A 20,588-nucleotide genomic window follows, 5' to 3' on the forward strand; every position below is an offset into this window, starting at 1 on the left:
GCTCTCGACGGTGGGCGCGCTCTCGACCGCGGCCGAGGCGGACACGGCGTCGGCGTGGGCGCGCTGACCGTATCCGCAGTGGGGCGGGCGAGTCCTCCGCTCTCGTCCAGGGGAGCCCTAGAGCGGCCCCCCGGGGCGGAAACCCCGGAAGACGGTCAAGAAATTGCCCTGGGGACGGGGAGGGAGGAAGGCCAGGCGCTCCTGGTAACCCGTCCCTCCCTCGTCACGCGATCGAGCGGGGCGGAAAGAGGGAACGCGAGGCCGCCGCGACGCCCCGACAGGTTGGCGAGGAGGTAGGGAAGGGGCGGGACAACGCGGCTGAAGAGGAGTGCGCCTGCGCCTTGGGATTTGTCCGTGCCGCCGCTTCCGGGTCCGCGTGTAGAGGTCTCCCGAGGGCTGAAGGTCCTTGATGGGGGCCGGGGGGTGGGGGTGGTTTGAGCCTCTGGGCCGCGCGGCGTTGCTCGGGAGGGTTGTTGTAGGGTTTCCCCACACCCTCCTAGATTGGAGAAAAAAAGGAGGAGGAGAAAAGTCGCCCTGGGAAGAGGCCTCCAGTTATCTTTTGTTAAGATAAGGGCATCCTTGCTGCCGGAAGCGTTGGCTTTCAGGAGCTGGGTGTGGGACTGGGGCCCTCCTCCCCTTGTATGGGTGGGTGTGGACCAGAATGTGACGGAGCTGGCCGTTGAGAGGTCTTGGAATCCAGACTTTTCTGCTTTCACAGTTACCACCGTCGTCATCAAAGTAATAGATGTCTATGTTTAGGAAACCTAGTATCGGAGAATTTGTAATGAAAAGCAAAAGCTCCCCATTCTCAGAGGCAGCCACTTTTAACCTGTTGTGTTTTTTTAACTCTGATTCCGAAAAAATCGCTACCTAAAATACATGCTAGCTCTTGATTTGTTCGTTTTAGTTACCTTTTGACTTCATACCACTGTAATGGAGATCGAGCACACTAAACCATCTTTATCTCTCCCTAACATACCCTTATAACTTCAGACAACATACGAATCCACTGTTTTTTAAAACTATGCACTTCATGCTGTTACTTATTGCATCAGTTTTTAGTAACAGTACTGGGAATAGGGTAAGGTAAATGCACTCACCTCTGATATAATTTATGGGAGCACTAATCAAGATTAATACAGACAAGATCATTATTACTGATTTTTCCTTTTGCCCCAGACTCTAATATATCAGGACAAGGCACTGCTACTGATTAATTAATTAATTAATTACTAATTACTTATTAATAATGAATAATGCCCTCATGGAGCTGATAATCTAGTGGGAGACAGAGGCATTAAACAAGTAAACAAATCTCACTCTTTGAAATTCTATTACTTAGTAAATTAAATGAAGAAAATAAATCAAGCGGAGGGGATAGAGGGACTGGGGGTGGTGGAGAATGCTGATGTAGGTAGGGTGGACAGGGAAGGCCTTGCTGAAGAGGGGGAGGATGAACTGGGACCTAAACAGGGAAAGAGAACCGGTTATGTGAAGGTCTGGGGAAGACTGCTCGAGTCTGAGGAAAGCAAGTGTGCAGGGCCTGAGGGTGAGGGTGAGCTAGAGGAAGTGTGAAAGCAAACATGAGAGCCGAGAGGTAGGCCAGGTGCAGACCCCATGTGGCACTGTGAGCCGACACAAAGACTTTCAATTTTAGTAGGAATTTATAATAGGAAGTCTTTAATCGATTTTCAGTGGGGTTTTGTGACCTGATTAACATTTTTTAATATTAATTGTGGAAATGTTCCAACATGTACAAAGGTAGAAGGAATAATACAATAAACCCCATCTACTTTTCACCCAGGTCCAATAATTATCCACTGTACCTCTACCCAGTTCCCCTCCATGTTAGTTTTAAGCAAATCTGATATCATATCCATAAAGTCTTTTAGTATGTATCTTTAAACTATTTTTAACACAATCCCAATACCATTATCACAATTGGAAGTGTTAACAAAAATTTCTTGTGGTCATTACAACCAATATTCAAATGTTTCATAAAAAATTCTCTATACAGTTTGTTCAAATCAGGGTCCAAACAAAGTATACACGTTGCAGTTGGTTGATAAAAATCTTAAGCCTCTTTTAATGTATAGGTTTCCACTGTACAATTTTTTTCTTCAAGTTATTTGAAAAAGCTAGGTCAAGTGGCACCTGGGTGGCTCAGGTCTTAAACTCAGGTCTTGATCTCAGGGTCACGACCAGCATGACCTTAAAAAAAAAAAAAAAAAAAAAAGGAAAGAAAGAGAAGAAAAAGGTAGGTCATCTTTCGCATTGAATTTCCCACAATCTGGATTTTACCAGTCTCTGTGATATCTTTGATATGTTCCTCTGTTTCTGTATTTTCTGTAAGCTGTTGGTTGTATCTAGAGACATTGTTAGATTCAGACTTGAGGTTCTGGCAGAAAATACTCCCTTTGGCAGTTTCCTTTAAAAATATCACTATGGTTGTTATGAAGAGAGTGAGCAATAGAAGGAAAATAGTGGAAGCTGAGATCAGTTTTAAAGCTGATGAAAGCTTGGACTGTGGTGGCTTGGAGGGAGTGAAGTGCGTAGATTCATATGTATTTTTTAGAGATTTTATTTATTTTGAGAGAGAAAGAGAGCATGAGCGGGGGGAGGGGGCACGGAGGGGCAGAGGGAGAAGTGGACTCTTTGCTGAGCGGGGAGCCCCATGCGGGATTCAATCCCAATACCCTGGGATCATGACCTGAGCTGAAGGCAGGTGCTTAACTGACTGAGCCACACAGTATGTATTTTGAAGTAGAATTGACAGAAATTCGTGACGGGTCAGATGAGACCATGAGAATAGGGAGGCATCAAGAGTGACTGGTAGGCTTGAGCGGATGGGAGACAGTGGTGCGGTCAGGGACAGAGAGGGGCGACTTAGAGGTCGTATTAGAGCCATAGGACTTGGTTCTGGCTAAAACATCACCCACCCACCTGTGCCTATTTCCTCTCCTTTTCAGGACCCATGGAAATGGACAAAGAGAACAGGGGAACAGCGATTATCAAATGAAAGAAATACAATACTATTGATACAATGCTGTTATCTAATCTACAAACCTTTTCATGAATTTATAATTGTCCAACAATGTCCTTTATGACAATTTTCTCCTGCAACCCAGATCCAGTCCAGGAACATGAATTCTATCTATTTAGTTGTATTCGTTTCCTAGTGTCTCTGTAGCAAACGACCCCGGGCTGGGTGGCTTAAGTAACAGACATTTATTATCTCATGGTTGTGGACGTTAGAAGCTCAAGACCTCGACAGCTTTGGATCCTTGCGAGACTGTGAAGGAGAGCTGCTCCTTGCCTCTCTCAGCTTCTGACAGTTTGCTGGCAGTCAGTGGTGTGTCTCCGTTTCTATACACACCACTCTGATGTCTGCCTTCATCTTAATCTCTTTTAACTGGAGCAATTTGTCTTCTGTGACTGACATGTTCAAAGTAGATAAGCCAGTTGTTTTATAGACCATCCCTCAATTCAGATGTGTGCTATTTCTTCATGATTTGATTCAGATGATGCATTTTTTGCAGGAATACCACAAAAACAATGTGTCTGTCTCAGTGTATTATATCCAGGCAGTACATGAAGGCTGTATTTGCTAACTTCCTTGACTGTGAAGTGGATTATTTTTCTCTCTGTAATTAATAGGCAGTCCATGGGCAGATATGTTGAAACCATGTAAATATCCTGTTCCTCATCAGACTTTTACCCAGTACGTGTAAGATCCATTGACGATTTTTCCCTGAATATATTTTTTACTCTGGTGATTGCAAAACCTATCAAGACAGTAAAACAATCTTTTTATTTGGTAAAATTCATGAAGATGAGATTAAATTTAAAATTTGTAGTAATTGGGGCACCTGTGTGGCTCAGTTGGTTAACCGTCTGCCTTTGGCTCAGGTCGTGATGTCAGGGTCCTGGGATCGAGCCCCGAGTCAGGCTCCCTGCTCATCAGGGAGTCTGCTTCTCCCTCTGCCTCTTCCTCCTCCCCCCTGCTCATGCTCTCTCTCTCTCAAATAAATAAATAAATAGTAAGAATCCCCATGTGATAGAATCTTTTGAGGCCAAAGTTCAAGTCTTGTGTTGTAACTTGACTTGTAATGTTGAAGACTCATTGTGCAATATAAGCTAATAAAGAATTGTAGCTTTGCAAACATTCATGAGGGGCGCCTGGGTGGCTTAGTCGGTTACACATCTGCCTTTGGCTCAGGTCATGATCCCGGGGTCCTGGGATGGAGCCCCCAGAGCAGGCTCCCTGCTCAGCAGGGAGTCTGCTTCTCCCTCTTCCTCTGCCCCTCCCTCTCCGCTCATGCTCTCTCTCACTTTCTCTCTCAAATACATAAAATCTTTAAAAACACACACACACACACACACACACACAACATTTCTGAGTTGCTTCCGGGTTGGTGAAGAGGAGGAGGGGCTGGGACTGAGCTGTGCTCCGAGGGAGAAGGTCCACGCCCCTTCCCACATACCTTGCTCCATGCATCTCTTCCATCTGGTTCTTCCTTTCATCCTTTTATAATAAACTGGTAATCTGTTTTAGTTGTGGAGTAGTACCATACACAATCAAGATTCCTATCTCCAAGAAAGAAACCCAAAGCTGATAAAAGCTATCATGAACTTAGTGACAGGTATTACTTTTCTGACTCAGTCCTACTACGGAAATCTTACCGATTGCTTCAGAAAAAAAAGAAGGCAGCAGTCAGATCCGGTTTCCATCCTTCCCATCCTTCTTCTACGGTATTTTCAAATTTCCCAGTCGTTAAAAAAAGAAAACTGTCTCTCTTGTTCATGCTGTGGGTTTTTCTCCCAGCGGCGGATGTTTTGCCTTGGGCAATGAAAAGGGCAAGGCTCTGCCGCGTAGCTTACACCATTACTCAGACTTGCAAAGACTGTACGTGAAATCTGGCTAAGCCGTAAGAAAAGCCAGTCTTGATTTATCTTCTCAGAAACTTTCTTGCATGTCTGATGACATATGGATAATGATTTACTGAGCCAGCTGTGCTTATGGAAATTAACAGAAATGTCTTAATAAACACATAGCAACTTTTGTTTGGAAAAAAAAAATCGGGTGGGGTGCCTGGGTGGCTCAGTTGGATGGGTGTCTGATTCTTGGGTTCAGCTCAGGTTGTGATCTCATGGGTTGTAGGATTGAGCCCTGCATAGGACTCTGCACTCAGCGGGGAGTCTGCTTGATGATTCTCTCCCTCTGCCCCTCACCCCCCCAAAATAAATAAATAAATCTTTAAAAAATTAATAAAATAAAAAATTGGGGCACCTGGGTGGCTCAGTCGGTGACGGGTCTGCCGTTGGGTCAGGTCATGATCCCAGGGCCCTGGGATTGAGCCCCACATCGGGCTCCCTGCTCAGTGGGGAGTCTGCTTCCCCCTCTCCCTCTGCCGCTCACCCCACTCATGTGTGCTTTCTCTCTCAAATAAATAAATAAAATCTTTAAAAATAAAGAAATGAATGAATAATCAATGATGGGGTGCCCGGCTGGTTCAGTCAGAAGAGTATGCTACTCTTTATTTTTTTAAGATTTTATTTATTTATTTGACAGAGAGACAGCGAGATAGGGAACACAAGCAGGGGGAGTTGGAGAAGGAGAAGCAGGCTTCCCCCTGAGCAGGGAGCCCGATGCGGGGCTCGATCCCAGGACCCTGGGATCATGACCTGAGCCAAAGGCAGACGCTTAACGACTGAGCCACCCAGGCACCCCAAGAGTATGCTACTCTTGAGCTCGGGGTCATGGGTTTGAGCTCCATGTGGGTATAGCAATTACTTAAATAAATAAATAAACTTGTTTATTTAAAATTTGCAAAAGCCTATACCCCTCCAAAGAGTCAATTCGCTATGATGATTAAAAAAATATTTAATGACATAGTTACTTACAGCGTAGCTTATAGTATATGTGGTACTGGAGAGTAGAAAAATTAAGATTTATTTATTTTAGAAGTGAAGAGAGACAGGGCGGGGGGAGGAGCAGAGGGAGAGAATCCTCAAGTAGACTGTCCACTGAGCAGGGAGCCCAATGCAGGGCTCGAGCCCAGGACCCTGAGATCACACACGACTCGAGCTGAAACCACTTAACTGACTAAACCACCCAGGCACCCCTAGAAAAATTACTCTCAAGAAAGGGTCTAAGTTTTCACCTTTTTACTAGATCGGACAGAATTGTCCTCATTATCCCAAAACAGGAACCAATACATTTTTTTCTTCTCTTGACTGATTTTTTATTTTGCTTTGTGGTTTGTTTTTTTTGTTTTGTTTTTGTTTTTTGTTTTTTNCATTTTTTTCTTCTCTTGACTGATTTTTTATTTTGCTTTGTGGTTTGTTTTTTTTGTTTTGTTTTTGTTTTTGTTTTTGTTTTTGTTTTGCTTCTCTCTCTCATGCCAGAGATGATTTGAGGGCTCTCTCATTTCTGGGGACAGGAACGGCTCTGCTCCCTGGTTGCAGGGACATAGAGTATCTGCAATAGGACTGGCCCTGGGCCAGTTGCCCTTGTGCTGTTGTTCTGTACACACTGTCTTGAGATGATCTTTGAAAATTGATCAGTGACACTGCCCTATGACCTCCTCATTAGAGGATACCGAAGCCAATTGTGCAAGGTTCTAGGTAACATTAGGTTTCTTTTTTTTTNGGTTTTTTTTTTTTTTTTTTTTTAAGTCGGCTCCATGCCCAGTGGAGAGCCCACCGTGGGGCTTGAACTCACGACCCTGACATCAAGACACGGGCTGAGATCAAGAGTCAGACGCTTGACTGGCTGAGCCACCCAGGCGCCCCCTAACATTAAGCTTTTGTGCTAAAGCTGTATCATCTGGCTTCTGCAAGGGTCTTACTTGGGAGGATTTCATTGCCATTTCCTGTCTTTCTGTTGCCCTTGGCTTATCCTATTGAACAGTTGAAGCCTGTCACCTTCAGGGTCCCTTTGTCATTGAATAATTACTCCCGAATCCCCACTTCTCTAACATTGTCTATACGTGGATCCCCGTGTTCTGGAGTGTTCTTTCACACATACACAGATGTACATGTCATATGTACATGCCTGCTCCTTACCTTTTTTCCTGATGGTCTGTCTTGGAGATCTTACCACATGACTGCATACAATGCTTCATTTTATTTTATTTTATTTTATTTTANATTGAACAGTTGAAGCCTGTCACCTTCAGGGTCCCTTTGTCATTGAATAATTACTCCCGAATCCCCACTTCTCTAACATTGTCTATACGTGGATCCCCGTGTTCTGGAGTGTTCTTTCACACATACACAGATGTACATGTCATATGTACATGCCTGCTCCTTACCTTTTTTCCTGATGGTCTGTCTTGGAGATCTTACCACATGACTGCATACAATGCTTCATTTTAAAAAACCCGCCAAGTGTCCTGTGCATCGTTATCACATGATTTATTGAACCAGTGTTTTCTTTCTCTTTTTAAAATTACTAACAAAACCTCATAACCCTAGTCTAACCATGAGAAAGACACCAGACAAACCCAGACGGAAGGTCATTCTACAAAATACCTGAGTGGTACACCTCAAAACTCTCAGGGGTAAAAAACAAGGAAAGTCTGAGAAACTGTCACAGCACAGAGGAGTCTCAAGAGACAACTGAATGGAGTGTGGTATTCTGGAAGGGCCTATGGAACCGAAAAGGGACATCAGGGAAAAAACTGAGGAAATCCAAATGAAGTGTGATGTTGGGTTAATAACCTATCAATACAGGTTCATTAATTGTGACGAATGTGTCATATTAATGTAAGATGTTAATTATAGGGAAAACTGGGTATGATGTACCATCTTTACAGGTTTGGTTGTTTTTTTAGAGGTGGGCAGAGGCAGAGGGAGGAAAAGAATCTTAAGCAGCCTCCATGCCCAGGGGGAGCCCTGCAAGCAGCTTGATCTCACAACCCTGAGATCAAGACCTGAGCTGAGATCAAGAGTTGGACGCCCAACTGACTGAGCCACCCAGGTGCACCGGGGTCTTCATTTTTTAAAAAAAAATTTTAAATTCTTTTTCCTTTTTTTTTCAAAATAAACTTTTTACTTTAGAGTAGTTTTAGATTTATATTAAAAAACAAAAACAAACCTGTAGGGGCATCTGTGTGGCTCAGTCAGTTGGGTGTCTAACTGTTGATCTCAGCTTGGCTCTTGATCTCAGGACTGTTGGTTCAAGCCCCACACTGGGCTCTGTGCTGTGTGTAGAGCCTACTGAAAAAAGAAAAAAGGGAGACTCACTTTATGTACAATTGTGAAAGAATGTCAAAATACCTTGTGGCACCTAGGTGGCTCAGTCGGTTAAGCATCTGCCTTTGGCTCAGGTCATGATCCCAGGGTCCTGGGATCGAGTCCTGCATCAGGCCCTTTGCTCAGCAGGGAGTCTGCTTCTCCCTCTGCCTGCCGCTCTCCCTGCTTGTGCTCTCTCTCTCTAATAAATAAATAAATAAAATCTTTTAAAAAAATGTTAAATGGAAAAAAAATCAAAATACAGAACAACATATATAGTATTGAGGGAAGGGGCTGGGCACCTGGTGGCTTAGTTCGTTAAGGATCCTACTCTTGATGTCGGCTCAGGTCATGATTTCAGGATCACGAGATTGAGCCCCGAGTCCGGTTCCACACTGCGTGATGGGTATGGAGATTCTCTCCCTCTTTCCCTCCCCCCACCCCTGCTCCTGCTCTCTCTCTCTCAAATAAATAAATAAAACCTTAAAAAAAAAAAGAAATTTATAGTATAGAGGGGAACTAAATATCGTGTCTTTGTTATTATTTGCATAATGAAACCCTGGAAGGTTACATAAGAAATGAATAAAAATGATTTTCTTTAAGGACCAGGGTTGGCAAACTTCATCGCAGATCAGATCCAGCTCATTGCATGTTTTTGTAAATAAAGCTTAAGGAGCAATGGCAGTGTTGAACAGTTGTGACAGATGGTGAGTTACCGTCTGCCCTTTTATAGACCCTTCTTCAGGGGATCAGGGTGGGAATGGATTGCAGAGGGGTTGGAGTGGGATGACAGTTCTCCATGTAGATTTTTTTTTAAAGATTTATGTATTTGTGAGAGAAAGCGTGCGTATGCTTGGGGGGCTACTCGTGGGGCAGAGGGAGAGAGAGTACCAAGCAGACTGCATGCAGAGCAAGGAACCCGACAAGGAGCTCGATCTCAGCACCCGAGGTCACGACCCAAGCTGAAACCCAAGAGTCCCACACCCAATGGAATGAGCCTCCCAGGTGCCCCATATCGTTTTGCTTTTTTTAAATTAGTGAATGCATAACCGATCAAAAATTATTTTAAAATATTAAACTACCACTCTTAAATATCTTCAAATATTAAACTACCACTAGAACTAGCCTTGTAGATGTCACTGGTCTCCAGTATCTGCTAATCTCAGTCTTGGGGTCTGCTTGGTTTGTCAGGAGTCTTCAGAAATCGCTCTCAGCTCCTTGAGATGCTGCCCAAACCTGGAATCTACTACTTCCCCTGGGAAGTCAGTGCCGGCCAAGTTCCTGATGGGGCCACGCTGAGAACATTCGGCAGGTGAGAATGGTTTTTTTCACATGGTGGGGGGATGTGTAAGTGCCTCCCACACACACACCCACCAGAAAAAAACAATTAAAATGGCGTTATTATAAGTGTGTCTAGTTTTGTTTTTGTTTTTTGTTTTTTTTAGTTTTATTTATTCAAGTAATCTCTGTACCCATGGTGGGGCTTGAACTCATGACCCCAAGATCAAGAGTCACACGAACCCCTGACTGAGCCAGCTGGGCATCCGTTGACAACTTTAAAAAAAATATATTATTTATTTATTTGACACAGAGAGAGAGAGTGTGCAGGAGAAGAAGCAAGCATGAGCAGGGGGGAAGGGTGGAGGGACAGGGACAAGCAGGCTCCCCTCTGAGCAGGAGCCCGATGCAGGACTCGATCTCCTGGGATCGTGACCTGAGCCAAAGGCAGGCACTTAACCCACTGAGCCACCCAGGCGCCCTCAACTTATTTTTTAAATGCTAAAACATTAATGTTTGTTCATTGGAAAAAATGTAGACAATCCATAAAAGTGGATTGAAAAACACGTGATTGAAAAAGAAAGCGAGCAAAAATCACCTGTAATCTCACTGTCTAGACAGACACTGCTAACCTTTTGGCGATTAATGTAGACACGCTCATGTGTGTGGATGTAGATGAACATGTGGATGGGTGTGTGATCACACCCATGTGTATAGCATCACTAGGGAAATGCAAATTAAAACCACAGCGAGATACTCCTCTATATATGCCCACTGCAGTGGCAGAATTCAGAGACTGATGAAACCGAATGCCAGTGAGGGTGTGGAGCAACTGGAACTCCTGTACACTTCCGGGGGAAATCTAAAATGGCGCAATGATTTTGGAAAACCACCTGCAGTGTCTTTAAAAGCTAAACATACATCTAACGCGGCACCTGGCGGGCTCGGTCAGTAGAACATGCGACTCTCCATCTCAGGGTTGTGAGTTTGAGCCTCACGTTGGGTATAGAGATTACTTTAAAAAAAGAAAAGAAAAGAAACCAGGCCCCCCAAAATTACATGTTGTATGGCTCCATTTATATAAAAGTTTAGAAAATGCAAAAAAAATCTATATGAAAAAAAAGCAGGCCACTTGCCTGCAAGGATGCCTGGATGTGACATGTTGGGGGATTACGAAAATGCCAGAGGGAACTTTTCAGGGTGATGAAGCCGTATGTTCATTACTGATTGTGTGGACAGTTGCTCAAGTGTATCCAATGTCAGATGTCAAGTTGTGTACCTTAAATATGTATAGTTTATTATATTTCAGTTATACCTAAGTAAAACCAAGGGGAAAAGCTTGTTACAGAATGTTAAAAAGGAGGGGGGCAAAAGACTTGAACAGACACTTCACAAAAGAGGATATACATAACACTTCGCAGTCATACGAAAAGTAAACAACTTTGCATGCGACAGTTAAAAAATATATGTATGTACACACACGAATGGATAATGAGCACATGAAAAGATGCTTGACATCATTAGTCACAGGGAAATGCAAATTAAAACCACAGCGAGGGCGCCCGAGTAGCTCAGTCGGTTGGGCGTCTGCCTTCGGCTCAGGTCATGATCCCAGGGTCCTGGGATCAAGCCCCGCATCGGGTTCCGCGCTCAGCAAGGAGCCTGCCTCTCCCTCTGCCCTTCCCTCCCACTTGTGCTCGTGCTCGCTCTCTCTAGCACTCTCTCAAATAAATACATAAAATCTTGTGTGTGTGTGTTTTTAAAGATTTTATGTATTTATTTGATACAGAGAGAGCGTGCACAAGTAGGGGGAGCAGCAGGCAGAGCGAGAGGAAGAAGCAGACTCCCCAGTGATCAGGAAACCTGATGCGGGGCTCGATCCCAGGACCCTGGGATCACAACCTGAGCCGAAGGCAGATGCTTAATGACTGAGCCACCCAGGCGCCCAAAATAAAATAAAATTAAAAAAATAATAGCCAAAATAAATAAAATCTTTAAAAACACACACACACACCACAATGATATGGTATTTTCACGCCCACTAGGACACTAGGATGGCTAAAATTAAAAAGACTGACCATACCAAGTACCGGCCGGGATGTGGAGTCACTGGAACCCCGCACACGTCGCTGCTGGGAGTGTACAAAGCACACCCACTTTGAAAAACAGTTCGCAGTTTCTTTTAGAGGTTAACAGACAGGCTGACCTTACGGTCCTGCACTCCCGCTTGGGTACCTACCTAAGAGAAATGAAAACATGCGTCAGCGAAGCGATTTGTCTTCCAAAGTTCATACCCGTTTATTCCTAATAGCCCAACACTGGAAGCAAACCAAACAGTCTGATGAATGGATACACACATTATTTTCAATAATTTCAGCAGAGTGAAATTGAACGACAGAAGGGATAAACCACGGATTTACCCAATAGCACAAACGAATCTCGAAACCATTATGCGACCGCTTCTTGCGGTATCCCACGCAAGGATACATGCTGTTGTGATCTTTCTAGGAGGTGCCTGAGCAGGAAAACGCCCCTGCAGAGACCAAGGCAGATCAGGGGTCGGCTGGCGTGGGAGATGCGGAGATTGACTTCAGAGTGGTGGCACAAGAGAACTTCTGGGGGTGATGGAAATGGGCCACATCTTAATCGGGGTGCTGTTACCTCAGTGTATACTTTTGGCCACACTCCTTAACCAGGTGCTTGTAACGCGTATCATTTATACCTTCACAGTGTAGACCAAAAACAGTGTTTCTGACTTGTTGCTGCCGTTTTTATTTCTCTGGTTAGAGGCCCCTGCGTTTATCGGCCTCCCAGAACCTTTTGAGCTTTTCGTGGTGGCTCCATGTGTGGACAGAAATGATTGCGCTTTCCCCAACCTGCAGGTTGTGCCTCTATGACGTGACCCAATCCCGAGTGACCCTGAGAGCTCAGCACGGATCTGACGAGCACCAGATCCTGGTCTGCACGAAGTTGGTGGAGCCGTTCCAAGCCCACGTGGACTCCCTGTACCTTGTCCTCGGAGAGCTCGAGCACCAGGGTAAGCCGTGGCTTCACGGTCCCCTTTCACGCTGGGTCCGGGGCGGGGCAGTCTTCAGTGAGGACTGGGCCTGGCTTCTGCCCCAACAGGAGTCCCTCACTGGGGTTAGCTTCCCTTCCACATCAGTCCACAAGTTCAGGGACTCATGGAAACAGATGTGATCCGGCCCAGTGGACCTGCTCTAGGGAAGTGAGAGGGGAGAGAAATCATTAATTTCTGAAGGCTTGCCTCATGCCAGGCCTGGTAGTACACGGCTTGCTTCGGTCTTTTTGAATTTGCCCACCAGGTCTTAAACTGAGTCCCATTGTCGCTGTTCCATAGATGAGAAAACTAAGGCAAGGAGAGGATGGGGCTGGAAAAACAGGCCAGGAAGTCAGGGTAAGAGAAATAGAAAGGAAGGAATCCCAGCAACCTGGGAGAAGCTCTCTGGTATCAAGAGTTGAAGGTTGCAGGGCACCTGGGTGGCTCAGTCAGAGAAGCGTCTGCCTTCGGCTCAGGTCGTGATCCCAGGGTCCTGGGATCGAGCCCCACGTCAGGCTCCCTGCTCAGCAGGGAGTCGGCTTCTCCCTCTTCCTCTAATTCCCGCACCCCACTTGTGCTCTCTCTCTCGCTATCTCAAATAAATGAATAAGATCTTAAAAAAAAAAAAGAGAGTTGAAGGTTGCTTTTTAAAACCTAGGTACTTGAATGAATTCTTTGCCTCCCTATCTGGGTGTCACCTTCCTTTACATGGTTGATATCATACATACTATGTAATGTTGTATCTGGTTATTTAGTCCTCACATTATATTGTAAACATTTCTCCATGTTTTTAAAATTTTTTAGATATAATAGTGTTTTATGGCTATATAATATTTTATAGATTAAATGTGTATCGATTCACAAGACCATGCACATTTATATTATTTCCATTTTTTGCTCTTCTGTACATTTACTGGATAAAGAAATTATCGTATATTCAGTCAGTAGGATATTATGCAGCCATTAAAAATGGTGTAAATTTATATTGGTTGACATGAAGAGATATTCACAGTATCTTCTTCTTTTTTTTTTTTTTTTTAAGTTTTTTTTATTTATTTGAGAGAGACAGAGGGAGAGTTAGAGAAGCAGACTCCCTGCTGAGCAGAGAGCCTGACTCGGTCTGGATCCCAGGAACCTGAGATCAGGACCTGAGCTGAAGGCAGATGCTTAATCAACTGAGCCACCAAGGCGCCCCCCCCCTTTTTTTTGAGAGGAGAGAGCATGAGAGCATTGGGGGGAGGAGGGGGGCGGGGGAAGGAGAGGAGAATCCCAAGCAGTCTCCATGCCCAGTGCAGAGCCCAATGCAGGGCTCCGTCCCACGACTCTGAGGTCATGACCTGAGCCAAAATCAAAAGTCGGGTGCTCAACCAGTTGAGCCACCCAGGCGCCCCGATGTTCATAATATCTTACTAAGAACAATCAGTTTACAATATAGTATGTATCGTATGATCCCATTTTTTTAAAGACTTTATTTTTAAGTAATCTCTGTACCCAACGTGTGGCTTGAATTTACAACCCCAAGATCAAAAGTCGCATGCTGTATGGACTGAGCCAGCCAGGTGCCCCAATATACATATTTTTATATACACAGAAGTTTGAAAGATATTCACCGAAATGTTAATAGGAGTTATTTCTGGGTGGTGGGACTGTGGGATTTTTTTTATTTTTTTAGCATTTTATAATGAAAATGTATTGCTTTTATAGCCGGAGGAGGAAAAACATTTTAAAAAAATCTATCTGTTGGGGCACCTGGGTGGCTTAGTTGGTTAAGCGTCTGGCTCTTGATCTCAGCTCAGGTCTTGATCTCAGTGTCATGAGTTCAAGCCCTGCATTGGGCCCCACGCTGGGCATGGAGCCTACTTACCAAAAAAAAAAAAAAAAAAAAAAAAAAAAAAAAAAGTAAAAGATTAAAAAAAACTATCTACCTCGATATATAGTAAAAATGCTACGATTAATATCCTCTTTGTCCATTTTCTGATTATTTCTTCAGGATAGTTTCCTAAAAATAGAATTGCTCTATTGAAGGATGCAAACATTTATGTTTCTTACTTTATACCGCTAACTTCCTTTCTAAAAGTCACGATGGTTTTTAACTCTGGATGAAATGTGCTAGAAGGAATGTTATTAGATGGTGCTTACTTTAATTATCTTTGGTTTAATAAAAATTAATCTTTATTCAGGCTTAAGCCTTTGAGTTAGTTCACAGAGTACCTGCCCTCATATTAATTTGAGAGAGGCATCCGGAACAGGGGTGGGAATGGGTACAAAGGGCCTTTGCACAAATGATTTCCACTTTGACTAGAGCCCGGGTCACCTGTACCCGCAGCCGTGCAGTGAATCCTGGGAGGTCCCGGCAGCCCACCGCCCAGTGTCCGGGATGCTAAGACCCGATTGCAAATATAGAGAGGAGGGTTGAAACTAAGGTGGGACAGCAGGCCAGGACAAGAACAGGACCTGGAGTGGACATTTAGAATTTCTGGTGGGGAGAAAAACGGAAGAAAAACTTTGTAAGTTCAACACATGTAATTTTTTTAATTTACTATTTTTGAGTCAAACGAGCACCTCCCTGTAGCCATCACCCAGATTCAGCAGGGACCCTCCGTCTGCCGAGTCTCCACTGCCTGCATTTATTTATTTATTTTGCTAGTGTCTTTTGGAGCAAATCTGACATCATTTCATTTCCCCGTAAACACCTCATACGCCTCTACCATTGCCACAATCAGACCCAACAAAATAGCTGTCCCTTGATAAAATCGAATACCTTGTCCGTGTTCACTGCCTTCCCTCCATGGCTTTTTAAAATTGGTTAGTTCAGATCCATTTATTGGATTTGGCTTCCATACCCCAAGTCTCTGGAACAGTTCTGTCCTCCACCTTTTTTTTTTTTTTTTTTTTTTAATGCCATTTATTAGAGAACTCGGGTCTGGAATTGGCTGATTGCTTCCTCCTGGTTGCATTAAAACTTCTTTCCCCTGCCTTTTTCTGAACGGATTATAGTTCAGGGACAGCTCACAGGTGAGGAGTAAAAGTTCTTCAGAGAAGAATCACAGTGCATAAATGCAGGAAATGTCGAAAGGCACCTCTTTAAAAGTCCTGATAAAATCGTGAATCCAGGCAACGATAGTTATCACTGGATACTCGCATCGCTCCATGGTCCCTGAAAGCACCGCAGGAACACAGCACAGCAGGGGTCAGCCAGCAACACCTGGGCCTGCTCCAAAGGCCTCGCTGTAGAAGCAGGTGTGTCAGCCCCAAGGCACCTGGAAGGCACAGGAAGGCACAGGCAGTGACACTCACAAGTGTCCTTGCCTCTGTTCCCCAGACCCGAGCCTGAATGATCGAGCCTCAGGTCAGGCAGCATTCTCCGGGGGCCTCTGGCTACTTGACTGCTTCTCATTTTCATCACAATCTATGTGTTTTTTTTCTTTCTTAAAAGAAAAAATTTCCCCTTAAATTTCTAATTTCTCAGTAAGACGTGCTCATCATTTGAAACTGACACACGGAAGGAAAGACAACGATGAGGAGGGAGGGGCAGAGTGTGGGCTGAGCATGCAGGCCGCTCCCATCCCTAGTCTGCAACGCTCCTGCCCGGCTGCTTCCAAACATCTGTGCGTCCATCCCCATCAGGTCGCGAGTCCCGTGGAAAACAGACATCAACTAGACATGGGTCTGTCGGGTGGCAAGGTTAGCAGCTCTGAGGACAGACAAGAGGCCACCCAAAGTCACCTTTCTGGGGCACCTGGCTAGCTCAGTCATAAGAGCATGTGATTCTTGATCTCGGGGTCGTGTGTTCGAGCCCCACGTTGGGCGTAGGGATGACTTAAATAGATAAAAGTAAACAAAGTCACAGTCCTGAAATTTGTGCACAGAGTGAGCCAAGGAGGCCAAAAAGGTGAAGAAATGGCTGCCATGTCAGAAACCCACTGGCTCTGACACGTGCTTGGGGCACCATCCAAGAGCCTGATGGCTTCCTGCCCAGGGTGGAGGTGTTGGGACACAGCCTTTCCTCAGTTCTGCTCCAGAGTCCCTAGGGGAATTCCCAGGCTGCAGGTGACCTTGCCTACAGCGAGAGGCTACCCTCGAACCCTTGCCATAAATCCCATAAATCCTCCCTGCCTGGTTTTCTCCTAGCTGACTGCTCTTCCCAGCCCTTACAAGGCTTCCTGTTCTGTCTTCTGGAAACTTCACTCCTCCCTGAAAGGCTCCTTTTTACGCCCTCGCCTTCACTGGGACGTGCCTGAAACCTGGCTCTTTCCCAGGACAGCAGTTCCCTGTGGAGCTTGGTCAGCCTCCCAGGTCACACACGCCACAGGGCCCAGAGGTGGGGCCAGCAGCCTGCTAGCTGCTCAGGTTTGCCGTTCACACCTTTGTCCTTCTCTGTGGCCAACCGGTTCTGTCCCGCTTCTGCCTCCCACGGCCACGGCCACACCTCTGCCACCTGCGACTACAGCCGTGACTCCTGTACCTCCCTGCTTTTCAGCCTGTGCACTTGGGGCGCCTCCTTTTTCTCCCGCCTCCTCTCCTGTTCACTTTCCTCCACTCCAGCCAGGCCTCATGCCATGGCAACCCCTTTCCTGGTGGACGGTTCCCGCCCTTGCCTTCCACCACCGCTGCCTGACAAAGCCCCACCCTGCGTCTCCCAGGTCCCACCGACTGCTGATGGAGAAGGCTCACGCGCTTGGTGGGTTCCTGGCATGATTTCAAGGCCTCTCGTCGCGCTGGGGCCTTCCGCGGGTCCCAGTCCACCCCCGCCCACCATCGGCAACAGCTGTTTCTGGGACTCACCTGTCACAGGAGACTCCTGCCCCTTTCAGCATAAGTGACTGCCTCACCTCCTACGTCCCAGGTCCAATGGAGGCCGCAGCAGCAGCCCCTCCTAAAATTACCTGTGTCCACACCTGCCAGTGGCTCCTTTCTTCCCGTCTGGGAGGCAGAGGGGCCGGTCTTCCCTGCGGCTCAGCCCCTGTGCTGTGACTCACAGCCTGGCCTCCCACGGGGACTTTGCCCTCCCAACTGAGTCCTTAACCTGTTACCACTGCCTCTTCCCTCTCAGCGTAGAAATCACTCAAGCTTCTCCTATATTAAAATAATAACAGTAACAGTGTCATCATCTTCTGCTCTGTGTCCCCACTTCGCTATGACCCTCCTTCCCTGCTCGGCGGACGTCCTAAAAGAAGATCTCTTCTTCCCTATCACCCCTTCCCTCTCTCCTGCCCGCGCCTCCACCCGTTGCATTCCCACCGTCCTTGTCATTCAGGCCTTCGGTTGCTCCGGGTTTGTTGAACTTGAAAGAAATTCCCCTAAAGGACTCTCTAGCCGTCTTGTCTGTAGACTCTGTTCTCCCCTCCCTGCAGTGTTTCTTCACACCCTGTTCCTTGCATCCCAGTTACAAGGACCTGCAGATGGACTGACAGAATTGCCTGGTTCGTCCCTTGCGATAATCATATTTCTTAAGGTCACCTCCATGTTTAATAATGTTTTTCATTTACAGAGAGAAACAGTATGTTCCTCAGTATGGATCTAGGCGGGTGGGTTTCCCCAGGCTGGCGGGAGGAAAGAGCTGACGGGCGTCATGTAAGGGAAGTTCTGTGCAGGGCGCCTGGGGGGCTTAGTCAGTTAAGCATCTGACTCTTGGTTTCTGCTCAGGCCATCATCTCGCGGTCTTGAGATCGAGCCTGGCGCGGGGCGGAGTCGGCTTCAGGTTCTCTCTCCCTCTCCCTCTGCTTCTCCCCCACTCGTGTGTGCTCTCTCTCTCTAAAATAAAGAAAATCTTTAAAATAAATCTTCTTTTAAAGATTTTTAAATTTATTTTTGCAAGAGACAGTGAGCAGGGGAAAGGGCAGAGGGACACACAGACCCCCCACTGAGTGGGGAGTCCAACGTGCAGCTCGATCCCAGGACACTGGGATCATGATCTGAGCTGAAGTCAGCCGCATAACCGACTGAGCCACCCAGGTGCCCCCAAAATAAATAAATCTTAAAAAAAAAAAAAGTTCTGTGTAATTAAGTCAAAGGAAGTTTTTCTTTTTAAAGATTTATTAGAGAGAGGGCAGGGGGGCAGGGGGAGAGAGAGAACTCAAGCAGACGCCCTGCTGAGTGAGGAGCCTGCCGCAGGGCTCCAGAAAGAATCAACAGTCTACACTGCGGGATAGATAGATCAAAATAGCGTCACACACCCACTCCTCTGTAGGCCACACAGTTTCTGCAGCCCCAGCACCAGGGCCAACCACCTGAGGACGCAGAGGCCACCTCCTGTTTCAAATAAGTTCATCTGCCTGTGTTGAAGGCTGGAATCTAGACAGTCTGACACTCTGAATTCTGCCCCCACGCTATGTTAAATCGAAAAAATGGGGCGCCTGGCTGGCTCCGTCAGTAGAGTGTGCAACTCTTGATCTCGAGGTCATGAGGTCAGGCCCCACGTTGGGTGTGGAGCCTACTTTAGAAAAAAGAAGGGAGGAAGGAAGGAAGGAAGGAAAGAAAGAAAGTGGTCTAGACTAGGAGGAAGGCAAGGCATGACCTATCTAACCAGAGAGCCTGTATCTCAAAACCACATCAAAAGGAAACAGGATGTCCTCGAACATTGAATGTGTTCATTGACATGACCAGGGAGCGTTAAGAACGTGGATGAAAAAAATGAAAGAAAAATCAGGGCACCTGGGTGGCTCCGTTGGTTGAGCATCTGACTCTTGACCTCAGCTCAGGTCTTGATCTCAGGGCTGTGAGTTGAGTTGCGCTGTCAACTTACGTGGAGCCAACTTAAAAAAAACAACAACCAACAACCAACCTGTTAGAGCAGGCCCAGATGCCTTTCCTGCTCGATGTCACCTGCACATTGACAAATCTGTCCGTCAGGTCAACACAGCATGCGCTAGAAGCACCTCCCAGCCCCTCTCCAGGGTGGCATGACTTGCTCCTACAAGTCCAAGCTCTCCCCTTGGATTTACTAATTATGGGGTTCTCTTTGCCCCAGTTTCCAATGCCGGTGGGGCCCAGTATGCCAAGGGAGCCCTTCCTTCAGTACACATGGAAAACTGGGATGGTGACTGAGACCCCTCCTCAGCCCTGGGCACTTGGGGCCTACAGAGAAGGTGGCAGGAATTAAGATGACAAAGGACAGAGGTAGAGGATACATTTCTCTGGCCCTCCCTCTGTGGAGAAGTGGGATTTTCAGGCTATCCCCTGAGTTCCAGACCCATGTGATAGTGTGCGCCAGGCCCACCGTTCTGAAGCCCAAGTAGGAAAGATTACCGGCATCCCGCATGCTGTCCTTCAAACTCAGCCCGAGAGCAAGTCTGGGGGAGACAGCCGGAATGCGTCCGTGAGGTGTGCTGCTGACGCGGGGATCAGTCACTGCTAGTGCCTCGCGCTTGTGTCTTTCAGACGGAGGCTCCGTGGTCAAGGCCCGGGTGCTGACTTGTGTGGAAGGAATGAATCTGCCCCTGTTAGAGCAAGCCGTCCGGGAGCAGAGGAGGTACCAGCAAGAGAGGGTCAGCCGCCAGTAGCAAATGGCAGTTCCTGCAACTGTCCCCCCCACCCTGCTCCCGAGGCCAAGCCCGCTGGAGTTGCCTGAGCTGAGAAGATGCGGGACCTTTCCCAGAGTGACAGCCTTTGTCTGCAGCCGGAGAGGAGGGGTTGTCAATTTGGATTGTTCCAGACACCCTGCCACCCCACCAGGAGCCTGCGGGAGGCTGCGCTGTGGGGTGTGGGGGCTGAGCCTCGAGTGGGAATATGGAGGGTTCTGGAAGGTCCTCACAAATAAAGGCCCCAGTGGGGGAGACCTTGCCTTGTGTGCACGTGGTGCAGCGCCGGCGGGGGCCAGGAGGGGGAGCCGCCGCTCAGGCAGTCTGCCAGCAGGGAGGCCCCAGGAGCACAGGGTTTCTGGTGATTTCTGGGCTGGGGTTTGTGGGAGGGGTGCTAGGGGCCCCCAGGGCCCGGGTGGCGGGCTCAGGACGCAGGGGGGCTGCCCCCACTGAAGTTCTGCCCTCAGAGGAGGCCGAGCGTCCCCAGACAGTTG

General features: G+C 46.8%; 1 protein-coding gene and 1 long non-coding RNA gene across 5 annotated transcripts in view; one reads left to right on the plus strand and one right to left on the minus strand.

The window, feature by feature from the left end:
* Positions 1-144: 144 nt before the first annotated feature.
* The window catches only part of LOC100480845 (cyclin-dependent kinase 3), a 24,320-nt gene continuing 3,876 nt past the window's right edge, over positions 145-20,588 (plus strand). For 2 of the 4 annotated variants that reach the window (XM_002919889.3, XM_034641764.1), the window contains exons 1-4: positions 156-293; positions 9,430-9,550; positions 12,399-12,553; positions 19,955-20,045. In XM_002919889.3, coding sequence (XP_002919935.2) covers positions 9,462-9,550; positions 12,399-12,553; positions 19,955-20,045 — 335 coding nt within the window. In that variant the 5' untranslated portion in view covers positions 156-293; positions 9,430-9,461. Of the gene's footprint in view, positions 403-9,429; positions 9,551-12,398; positions 12,554-19,954; positions 20,046-20,588 lie in introns of all 4 variants that reach the window. The other 2 variants (XM_034641762.1, XM_034641763.1) reach the window with 2 other exon arrangements.
* LOC117795775 lies at positions 12,532-19,960 on the minus strand. The gene is made up of 4 exons (XR_004619916.1): positions 19,823-19,960; positions 19,229-19,329; positions 15,655-15,834; positions 12,532-12,729 (listed from the first exon to the last, which is right to left on the minus strand). It is a non-coding gene; the product is annotated as an uncharacterized LOC117795775 (long non-coding RNA).

The sequence above is a fragment of the Ailuropoda melanoleuca genome, chromosome 13 (genome assembly GCF_002007445.2).
Source record: "Ailuropoda melanoleuca isolate Jingjing chromosome 13, ASM200744v2, whole genome shotgun sequence".
NCBI lineage: Eukaryota > Metazoa > Chordata > Mammalia > Carnivora > Ursidae > Ailuropoda > Ailuropoda melanoleuca.